We start from the raw sequence: 11863 nt of genomic DNA on the forward strand, positions 1-11863 counted from the left end.
TCACTTTTTTCTAATATCCCAAAAACAAACACTGGGCACATTGGTTCATGGATCTCCCAGATTCTCATCTACTTAGGGTCCTAGTAACCAAAATATACATCCTGGTTGTAATGCAAATGAGAAAATGTGCATCCTAATTGAACAGATACTTTTTTCCTGACACTTCAGTAAGGGAATGTTTTGTGTTTTATTTACAAAAAGTGAAAAAGGAATCTTTGTACATATTTTGTGAAAAACTGTTAACATGTAATTAACTTGATGGAATTTTCTTTCAACTGTGTGTAGGGATGCAGTGCTGCCCAGAATTAGATATTAAGCGTATTAAATGCAATAAATACTCCATAATAATCGCCTTGTTACATTCAATGCATTTCAAGTCTTTAAGAGGTATGTGTTTATAATTTCCTACTGTGTAGGAGAATTGCCAGGCAGCCATGGCACACAGCGACCTGTACTGGCTGATACCAGACTTGGGAGGCAAATGAAAATAAAGGCCAATTCAGATACACCCAATAGGTATAAATAAATGGCAAGAATGTATACAGCCACATCACATAATTAAATTGAATTAATAACCACCCATTATTAGCCTGTGATTTTCAGGGTTATTCCTAAATAAGGAAATAGCCCCAGCTGAAATTATTGGACGAATTAATTTTTATGAAGATAAGTGTTAATATATGCTATAATTATCTCCGAGGAGCTGCTAAACAGTTGAAGTGCAGTTCTCTCTGCACTAGTGTTGCGCAGCCTGGAGTCCTTTCAGCAACACTTGCGTTTAATTTCTTTGCAAGTCCTGTTGGCATACATGAGGACAACAGCCGTGGGTGGTGAATTGTGGCCTCTAACAGTTAAATATTACATCTAAAGTCCCTGTATATTGATGAGAGAATTAAAGCAGGCAGCAAAACAGAGCCAATATTTAGGAGTGATATGACTTAAATCTGTGAGGTTATAGGAAGCAGGTTTCCTGTTTTGGTGTTTCATCCAAATCTTGCTTTCTGCCAGTGAAGAAAGGAGCTTTTAACCTTCCACTGTGTGCCCCCACATCACACCCAGTGATTAGTTAGTTTGCCTTTATTGGCATTATAAAAGGGAGAACATTAAACAAATACATAAAAGAACATTACTTGGTGTAAGAACAGCAACATATAAAAACGTTGCCACTGAATCAGTTATATTGTCATCAGTGTTGTTAAGCAGACTCAACAATATATATGTATTGGGAAAATCCATAATGCTGGATAAAATTGGAGATAAAATATTTTGTCCAATATTATATTAAGGACACTCTAACACATGAGGCACTGTTTCAGTAGTTCCATTTAAACAAGGACAGTGTTTATTAGTAAGGGGTATACCTTGAAATCTTCCGGTTAAAATCGCAAGATAAAAAATTCTATGAATTTTTGGAGTCTGTAGTTGGTAGAGATAACTAGGGAGAAGTCCTACAGTGGGAAATATCCCATGGCTAAGGGGAGAGCAGGTCTTATTGGCTGCATTGTACAGCTCTACCTCCAATACTCGTGTTTCTTATTTTTTGAAATGCCTCTGATTCTGAAAGTAGAAGGAGGAATTCAAGGGGGATATTCAAAGTCCCCAGTTCACTCTCTATGGTAGCTAGCCAAGGTGAAAACTCAGATTCCATTAAAAGCTGGTAATCGTAACTGGAAGGGTCAGGGTTATAATGCAGCGGAAGCCAATATTTAGAGGTCATAAGCCATGCCCTAGTGGTCATAAAGTTTTTACCACATTCCAAACATAGGGCCGCATACGAGACACAAGATGGGACGCCCAGTATCTTCCATAAGAAGGACAAATGTACCTGTTCTATTGACTTGTTTACTGTGTCAATCCATATAGAAATGCCATAAAGTAATTGGGCCTTATTTTCAGATTAAAGACTTTGATTCCCTTGGTCAGAGAAATAAAAATGTAGGAGCGCATTAATATTCACCTTGGAGTTGTTAATTGTCACTCTTTGCTGATGGGCCCAAGATGTAGTGGCTTGAAAGTGAAGGCCTAAATACTTGAAGTTTTTTACTTGTTCAATTGAAGCTTTTTACTTGTTCAAGCTCATAATCACCTACTCTCCAGGTAAATTGCTTTCTGGATTTAGAGAAAACTAAAACTTTAGATTTCTCATAATTCAGTTCTAACTGATTGATGTTACAGTAGTTCTGACAGCTATTCAACAAACGAAGTAAACCAACCCTGAAACAAGAAAGTTTTTTAGAGACCTTGCACACCCAGTGATGCTCTTGGTAGCATTGTTTCTCATGACACAGGATGGGGGCTGCAGCAGGACCAGGAAGGAGGAAAATTTCTGTTCTGCTTACAGCCTTTTGTCCCCTTAGCTTTTTAAAAATTGTTGTTGCACTTATACCTTGGATTTCTTCTACATCGTCATAGCATTATTCAGACCTTGTTAGTCATAGCTAAGCAGCTGTTGGGCTGTCTATCCTTAGTGCATGTCCTTGATTCTGTTATTTGATGAATAAGTAAATTCAGTTAAATTACATTCAGATCTTTTTGAAGAAAATCTTGATGAAAGTGTTCATGATTTTTCTACTATGTTCTACTGAGAAATTGAAGCTTCAGAAAATTTTGCTCATAGGATCTTTCTGGTGATAATGGCCACTGCATGTGAGAGGTTAGCAGTAACACGGAATGTTAGGGAAAGGGAAAGAATGCTTGCAGCGATTAATTCATACTTTTGTGTAAAGAAAAAGAGCAAGGACGTGGTAGGCCCATTGTGGGGACAGGAAAGTGAAATTGTAACAGGTGATGAAGAGAGGGTAGAACTGCTCAATTCCTACTTTTCCTCAGTCAGAGTAGACTGAGGAAACTGTGCTCAATATGGCAAAAACAGAACACATGGTGAGGGAAGGGAGATGCAACCTAGAATCAACATAGAGGTAGCACATAAACACCTAGTTTCTTTAAATGAAACTAAGTCCTCAGGGCCAGATGAGCTGCATCCAAGGGTACTAAAAGAACTCGCAGATGTAATTTCTGAGCCTCTGCCCATTATTTTTGAGAATTATTGGAGAACAGGTGAGGTGCCACAAGATTGGAAGCGGGCAAAAGTTGTACCCATCTTCAAGAAGGGGGAAAAGGAGGATCATTTAGAAAGGACAGCTGTAATTACTAAGCACCAGCATGGGTTGCTCAAGAACAAGTCATGTCATATTAACCTTATCTCTTTTTTTGAGAAAGTTACTACCTTGCTGGATCAGGGGAATGCTGTAGACATAGTTTGTCTTGATTTCAGTAAGGCTTTTGATAAGGTTCCACATAATATTCTTGTTGACAAATTGGAAAAATGTGGTTTGGTATGTGTCCCTATGACTGTTAGGTGGATCTGTAACTGGTTGACAGATCGCACCCAGAGTGCTTGTTAATGGTTCCTCTTCTTAAAGAGGAGTGACATATGGAGTGTCTCAAGGATATGTCCTGGGACCTGTTTTGTTCAACATCTTTATCAATGATTTGGATGAAGGGATAGAGGGAATGCTTATTAAATTTGCAGATGATACTAAATTGGGAGTGGGTAGCAAATACAGTTGAAGACAGTCAGGATACAGGATGATCTTGACAGGCTGCAAAACTGGGCTAAAATAAAATGAATTTCAATGGGGATAAATGTAAAGTTCTGCATTTAGATAGGAAAAATCAAATGCATAATTATAGCTTGGGGGAGACTTTTTCTTGGCAGTAGTGTGTGCAAAAAGCATCTAGGGGTCTTAGTAGACCATACACTGAACATAAACCAGCAGTGTGATGTGGTTGCTAAAAAGGCAAATGCGATTTTGGGCTGTATCAACAGAAGTATAATGTCCAGATCACGTGAATTGATGGTACCACTTTACTCTGCTCTGGTTAGACCTCACCTAGAGTATTGTGTTTAGTTTTAGGCCCCACAATTTAAGAAGGATATAGTCAAGGTGGAACGTGTCCAGAGGAGAACAACCGGTTCCTCAGTGGAACAGGTTTTCTTGGGAGGTGGTGGGCTCTCTCTCTTTGGAGGTTTTCAAACAGAGGCTAGATGGCCATCTGACAGCAGTGCTGATTCTTTGAACTTAGGCAGATCATGAGAGGGAGGGCAGGAAGGGTTGCCTCAGTGCTTAGTTCTTGTGGCTCTTTCTTACACGCCCAGGGAAATGCTGATTGCCACTTTGGGATCAGGAAGCAGTCCTGGAGGTTTCTTGTCATCTTCTGGGTGTGGAACAGTGGTCACTGCGGGTGTGGAGGGAGAGGTATTTGTGAATTTCCTGCCTTGTGCAGGGGGTTGGACTAGATGACTCTGGAGGTCCCTTCCAACTCGATGATTCTGTGAAAGAGATTTTTTTCCTGTTGCCACCAATGTTCCCTCTAAGCTGTGGAGTCTTGAGAGCAAAAATTCTACTTTGTGAGCTACTGGCATAAAAGTTGTGAGTGAGTGATTAGGCTACTGCATAAATTAGTTAGCTCTGGAGCCATCCTCCCTGAGCGAAGACAAAAATCTGTGAGCCAGAGGCTAAAAAACTGTGAGCTAGCTCACACTAACTCAGCTTAGAGGGAACACTGGTTGCCACCCACAATGCCCCAAACTCTAATCACACCCAGTGATAACACTAGAGTTCTTGCTCATTGTCAGTCACAGTTAATGTTAAGCAGACATCATTCTAGCATTTACATTGCGTGTGTGACCAAATCTATTTTATTTTTACAATTTGAAAGGCAGTATTCAAGAAGCAGGCAGTGGGAACATATAGGTAGCCTATGAAGAATTTAGTTGTTCAAGAAGTCGTTATAACTATTTCTTGTCCTCTGCATATACTAGCTATAGTTACTGTAAACTGCTTGAACATGCAGATAGTACAGGTTCATCTTTCAACCCACAGGTAAATAATCATTGTATAGTTGCCAAAAACAGCCTTCTCTTCCATCTGTCCAAACTCAAAGCAGCCCTAAAACACCTCCAGAAGGATCTTCACATTCAGCCCATTCATAGGGCTGTTGAGCTCTATTGTATCCACATAGGACAGAAGATAAGCTTATTGGACTGACTGCTAGTCCTCTGCGGGGCAACAAGACTGCTGTTCCTCAGTGGATCTACATGTGAATCAGCGATACCTAATAAAAGTAAAAATCAAAGACTTTCAAAAAGGTTAGTTAGAGCAACTCTACCTGAGCATTTATCACATGGAAGAGACATCTCTTTTAAGAGTTCCACAGTTAACAGGCTGTTTTGTCTAAGCTCCAAATATTTGGTGGTGTTCTTTAGGAAATGGTTCCCTTCCTTGTGCATTTTTCCATTTTTGGTTATCTGTTTTAATAAAGTTATCTTAAGTTTTCTTGGCAGTAGCAGTCAAAGCTACCATCAAGACTACCTTTTTGATTGCGTTTATACGCCATAAGCACAATGCCTATCCAGAAAAATAGCTTAGAGAGTCTCTGTTGGTATCCAGTTTCTGCTTTCTTTTGCAGAAATCAGATGATATATTCTTACTCTGGATGATATATTCTTAGTCTGGATGCTGAAATAATTTTTGCTCACCATGTCAAATAATTTAAAAGGTGGTATGCTCCACTTATGCCTTACACATGTTATATGTGAGAACTGTTTTAATGGAATAAAAACCCGTTAACTTTCTTATATGGAAACTGCCATTGCCTGTGCATTGAGTATAAGAGGAATACACAGAAGATAAAATACACAGAACTGATTAAGACTAAGCTCATTTTGTATTTTCCTTGGGAAACTGCTGTTCCTGGCTTTTACTATTTTCATAAAAACAGTCCATTTGTCAGTCTGTTTTCTGCTTGTCCCTGCAATTGACTTAATTTTTCTGTTTTAATGAACTATGTGTCCCATTAAGCTATGGCTTCATCTGGAACAATTTTGCCAAGTCTGTAACTTGTCATTGTTTTGCTTGTGAAAATTAGATACAATATGCCAGATAGGAGAGTAAGATGAAAAGAAGCAAACTTATGATTGCTTTGAAGGTTACTTTTTTTGCTCCCTGCAGTCATGGATTGTTAAATATCAGCCTGATGGTGCACCTTCTCACAGACTCTCCCTTCCTGGCAGTGGTGGCAGATAGGGAGACAACCCCCAACTGCTGGTGAGGTGATGGGGCATAGCAAGCAAATGAAGGTAAAACAGATGGAATGGACCCTTGGGAAAGAGAGAGGAAGAAAGCAATTCCTTCCCATTGGGGGGCGTACTTAAATCTATTATTAGGTATGGAAAACCTTTGACAGAGTTAACAGCTATTGAGAGATTTGCATGAAAATCTAGAGAAACCACAAACTTATTCCAAATAAAATTAGTGTCATTAACTTCAAATAGTGTTGTTGTACTCCATTCCAATAGCCACATCAAAGATTATATTCTAGGTCTCTAAGTTTCACAGGAACAGAGTAAGTTTTCTTCTCCTATAGGTATTGTGTGAATTCATCCTGGTTGCCTGTTCTTTCGACGACTTCTCAGCCTGTTTTCAGAAGGCAAATATTACTGTGAAGATTTAAAAAATATATTTAGATCCAATCTTCTACAAATAGCGTGAGTTTGCAAAAGCAGTTAGCACAGTCTTCCTCCAGCACCATTTCCCCAAAAGCTTCTGGAAAGGGTTGGGAAGTCCCTCCAGAACAGTGGCCATGTCGCCTGAGCAGCTGTGGGCAGAGCACAAGTGTATGTGTGCAGTGGTGATGTTGGCAGATTGTCCCTTCCTTGCTGCATCCCCTAGTGCCACATGGTAGATTGTTCTGGAGGGCCTCCTGCTCAGCATCAGCCTTTGGGGGGCATAGGAGATTGTTCGGGGAAGGCAATAGAAACCATATCTGAACATGCTTTGGTACACCCACAGATGCTTATCAGCATGTCATGGGTATTGGCATCTGAAGTCTTAAAAGACAAACCTGCAGAATTTGAGCTATGGTTAGACAGTGTCATAGATGCAACGAACATGAAATTGAGCAAACTTCAGAGGATGGCCTGGCGTGATCTGGTCCATGGGGTTGCGAAGAGTCGGACTCGACTGTGCGACTGAACAACAAAAATTGTGATAAATCTATGGTTTTATATATTTTTGTGCCAGCTTTTTTGATAGTGAGTAGTGATCAAATCAGTCAATCCTAAAAGAAATCAACCCTGACTGTTCCCTGGAAGGCCAGATAATGAAACTGAAGCTCAAATACTTTGGCCACCAAATGAGAACGGAGCACTCACTGGAGGAGACCCTGATGCTGGGAAAGATTGAAGGTCAAAGAAGACGGGGACGGCAAAGGATGAGATGGTTAGACAGTGTCATAGATGCAACAAACATGAAATTGAGCAAACTTCAGAGGATGGCGGAAGACAGGAAGGCCTGGCGTGATCTGGTCCATGGGGTCGCGAAGAGTCGGACTCGACTGTGCGACTGAACAACAAAAGTTCTGGGTTAGATAGCATATATGTGGCTTGTGGTTTTTACCAGAGCTGTTATAATACAGGTGATTGTTTGCATTGTGATCAGTAATGCCCTCCCAGTGCTATTCTATCCACTGTCCTTCTGAAGTCTACTCAACTCTTGCTTTTTCTAATGGAATACTTCATTTTAATGTTAGCAGTGTTAATCTCTTCAGTTTCCAATTTTGCAGCAGTAGATGTTTCAGTGTGCACACCATGCCTAAAAAGTAATGCCATATATGTGTTTACTGTGAAGTCCATGGTCAATGTCTTCTTTCATGGCAGAAAAGAGGGGATCTGATGATAAAAAAAGTAGTGTGAAGTCCAGTAGTCGAGAAAAACAGAGTGAAGATACAAGCATGGACTCCAAGGAAGGCGATGCTAAGAATGAGGTCAATGGGACCAATGAAGACATTAAATCTGAAGGTGACACTCAGTCCAATTAAAACTGATCTGATATGACCTCAGATCAGACAGAGGTAAGTGCATTATTTCAAACTTTGATTAGGGCTTTTTGTTACTGTTTAACAGTTCAGCGTAAGTATGTACAGATGAAGATGGAGCTAAGCCAAGTATGAAGAGATACTAAAGCACCTTCTGAAGGAAAACACAGTGTAGCCCTGCAAAATCTTTTGAGGTACATTGTTTTGTATCGGCTATTTTGTAGCAGACTCATACCTCCCCGTTAGTGTGCCTCTTGGGAACATATTTGTAATAGAGTCACCATAGAAGTTAATTGTCCTATTTTTTATTTTTAGGGGATTTGTTATATTTTTTTAAAAAACAACTTGAACTGATTTTGTAATTAAGTCCATATTGTGTTGGTGCATCAGAAACATTTGCTTTAATACTTAATATTTGAGGCACATGTTGGACTATTTTGTTTTTATATAAACTGCTAGTATTTCTTTGTCAAGGATGTTTCTAGTTTTTTTGCTTTGCCTTGCATTCTAATGCAGTTTGTTCTGTAACTCGAGAGCCAGTAGCATTGGATTGATGGAAGTGTAGGGTTTATGAATAATTGCAGCTGACTACCATACCTCACACAGCGTTGGTGTTGTGAGCGGCCCATGAAAAGCCAAATTAAAAATCAAGGATTCAGTCAAACTAAGCAGGTACTCATGCCAGGTACTCCTTTCTCTACCCACATCCATGTTTGAATGCTGTTGCCTGTAATCTTTAAGCTTACTGTTTTGTGTTTTATTTACAAAAAGTGAAAAAGGAATCTTTGTACATATTTTGTGAAAAACTGTTAACATGTAATTAACTTGATGGAATTTTCTTTCAACTGTGTGTAGGGATGCAGTGCTGCCCAGAATTAGATATTAAGCGTATTAAATGCAATAAATACTCCATAATAATCGCCTTGTTACATTCAATGCATTTCAAGTCTTTAAGAGGTATGTGTTTATAATTTCCTACTGTGTAGGAGAATTGCCAGGCAGCCATGGCACACAGCGACCTGTACTGGCTGATACCAGACTTGGGAGGCAAATGAAAATAAAGGCCAATTCAGATACACCCAATAGGTATAAATAAATGGCAAGAATGTATACAGCCACATCACATAATTAAATTGAATTAATAACCACCCATTATTAGCTTGTGATTTTCAGGGTTATTCCTAAATCAGGAAATAGCCCCAGCTGAAATTATTGGATGAATTAATTTTTATGAAGATAAGTGTTAATATATGCTATAATTATCTCCGAGGAGCTGCTAAACAGTTGAAGTGCAGTTCTCTCTGCACTAGTGTTGCGCAGCCTGGAGTCCTTTCAGCAACACTTGCGTTTAATTTCTTTGCAAGTCCTGTTGGCATACATGAGGACAACAGCCGTGGGTGGTGAATTGTGGCCTCTAACAGTTAAATATTACATCTAAAGTCCCTGTATATTGATGAGAGAATTAAAGCAGGCAGCAAAACAGAGCCAATATTTAGGAGTGGCAAACGTATCCTCTTATGTTCCCACTATCTGACTCTCTTTTCCCAACATTTTACATTATAGGACAGCCATGAGACAAGTCTGCGAAGAATCCTGAAGACTGCATAATTTGAAGATCTGCTTTAAAATGAGGTGAAAGAAAGCTGTAGTGGCATAGAAAAAAATTAAAGTTCGGTTAGATTTTTTTAATAAAAAGTAATTCAGGACTGTTGTGACCTCTCAGCATTGCAGAGAGATGTTAATAAGCAAACCCGCTACTGAGAATTTTAAGTCCTTTATCATTTTTTTCCTATAAGACTTTTAAGGTGATAAACCAATATAACCTGAACACATGGCTTGCTCAGTGTTTAACTGCAAGTTTTCATTCTTGAACTTTGAAACAAAGGATAAATGTTCAGTATTGTGTGACTCAGACTAAAATTCCATTTTTACAAGGCTACACCTAGCTTCTTGATATACTCAAATGGAGGAAAGTATCTATGAATTTCTGTTACACATTTGATTGTCATTGAGTGTTTAATATTAAAATTAAAATAGAGTTCTTTCCAAATAAATCAAATGTGTTAAGCTCATTCTTGCCTGTTTCCCACAATTTAAAAAAGTTTGCTTTTTTTGACTAAAATTTACTGACAGATTCTGCCCAGTAGCTTCCATAACTAAAAACATGTAAATAAAGAAGCAGTGCATGATACTGCAGTTCTTTCAGTGTGGTTTGGTTTTTTTCCCCCCCTTCCTTGGTTTGTGCTGGTATAGAACCACAATATTGTCTCATGATCTGCTTACATAGATTATATATAATATTTGCAAAGTCAGGGCTGGGTGCACAAATTCTGGCTGTGCTTGGTAGCTAAATGCTGATTATTAGTACCCAGGAGAAAAAAACAATCCCACAGTTACATGCAACTATAAGATAATTTGTAGATTAATCTGATCTTTATATTAAATATGTTAAATAGGTTGGGACAGAGGGGAGAGAAATGGTCCATTTTACCAGGGAAACACATTTTAAAAATTGCATAAAGCATGGTCAGTGTGCCATCCGTCACACACACACACACACACACACCCAATCTTAGTCTTGGTAGTTATAGAAAGTTAGGGATGGAGGGTGTTAGAAAAAACAAGGGATGTGGGAGGAGGGAGTAAAAAAAAAAGAATTGTCCTTCATTTCAGTAACACACAGTCTGGAGGGGGTGGATCTTTTGCTATGGCCTTTGCCAGCAAACCAGCCTGCAGCCTTGTTTGCCTTTGTTGATACCAGATGGTTGGATACATGGCAATGTATTATAGCTTTTTAACAATAGTTAACATGAAATAATAAATTTGAAGCCATGAAAGAAGTTGATGAAAACAAAACTTCTGAAAAGCACCAGATGCTGCCAGGATATGTGCTCAATGCAAGGATATTTTTGCTTTGTCCCTTTTTCTGTATTTCCTTTCTCAATTTGTTCTTCACTGTATTAGGCAATGTAAACATCAATTAAGAAGTCCCTTCCTCCAGCTGCCATTGCTAAGCCATCAAAGGGAGGGCAGGAAGAAGCCAGGCACCTCGACATCGTGCCCAGGCCCTGGTCAGCTGAGAATCCATTCCCCTACAAACATTTATATTGAGTTTTAATGTCATTTGTATTTGTTTTGAATTCCTGTGAGCCACTTTGGGAGCCATGTTTTTTGCTGAAAAGTAGGATTTAAAACCTAAATTGCTCTGGTGCTGCCTCCAAGTCACCAGTAAACATATTTACCTTTGAGCAGTTGGCAAGCAGGTTTGTGGAATGCTGGAAACAACACATGGAGGGTGGGATATAAATACGAAAAATAAATAAAAACAGAACAGATTAGCAGAAAAACAATATATGACAAAGTCAAACTCATTCTGAGGTACTATATAAATTCTATAAATAAGCCTCTGGAGCTACTCCTAGTAGAGAATTTCTGGGCTTCATCTAATTGAAATATGCTGCTTAGTGTCATTTTCTGGGGTGGTATAAAATATTTATGAACAGTGCAGCACTTCAGAGAAACTCCAGTACAAAAGATCTAGAGAGCAGTCAGTGCTCTTGATGGAAGGGTGGAGGGGTCTGTGAGGTTAATGGGAACTTTTGTCAACGTATAAGGGAAAGTGAACAGAAGGCATTGCACACATAGATGTACCCTATCCCTCTCCACATTTAGGTGGGTTTCAGTTTTTGTACATAGAAAAACCATGACTCAACTATAAAATAGAGGCCACACCCTGTTGTAATTGATCTACAGTGAAACTATACTAATTTTCCAGAGTATTTTGTTTCTAACATTTTAATTGAGATTAAAATGAAACCAGACTTCATTTTTTTTAAAGTACAACAAACATTACTTTGTTACAGCTTGGTAATGCAAAAAAGAATCTGCCTTTGGAAAACCAATTACATTTTAGCACATTACACAGATACAGCACCTTCTATTGGTTCAGTTTGTATAATGTGACTTCGTTTTTTTGCAAAATACA

General features: G+C 38.9%; 1 protein-coding gene and 1 long non-coding RNA gene across 3 annotated transcripts in view; one reads left to right on the forward strand and one right to left on the reverse strand.

The window, feature by feature from the left end:
* The window catches only part of LUC7L3 (LUC7-like 3 pre-mRNA splicing factor), a 27650-nt gene extending 17688 nt beyond the window's left edge, over positions 1 to 9962 (forward strand). The window contains exons 10-11 of one of the 2 annotated variants that reach the window (XM_015410771.1): positions 7721 to 7914; positions 9442 to 9962. In XM_015410771.1, coding sequence (XP_015266257.1) covers positions 7721 to 7881 — 161 coding nt within the window. In that variant the 3' untranslated portion in view covers positions 7882 to 7914; positions 9442 to 9962. Of the gene's footprint in view, positions 1 to 7720; positions 7915 to 7966; positions 8142 to 9441 lie in introns of those variants that run through there. The other variant, XM_015410770.1, reaches the window with a different exon arrangement.
* The window catches only part of LOC107110052, a 12662-nt gene extending 1507 nt beyond the window's left edge, over positions 1 to 11155 (reverse strand). Inside the window, exon 1 of the long non-coding RNA XR_001482499.1 lies at positions 11121 to 11155. This is a non-coding gene — a long non-coding RNA (uncharacterized LOC107110052). The remainder of the gene's footprint in view (positions 1 to 11120) is intronic.
* Between the last annotated feature and the right edge of the window lie 708 nt (positions 11156 to 11863).

The sequence above is a fragment of the Gekko japonicus genome, unplaced genomic scaffold (assembly GCF_001447785.1).
Source record: "Gekko japonicus isolate JY-2015 unplaced genomic scaffold, Gekko_japonicus_V1.1 scaffold15, whole genome shotgun sequence".
NCBI classification, from domain to species: Eukaryota; Metazoa; Chordata; class Lepidosauria; order Squamata; family Gekkonidae; genus Gekko; species Gekko japonicus.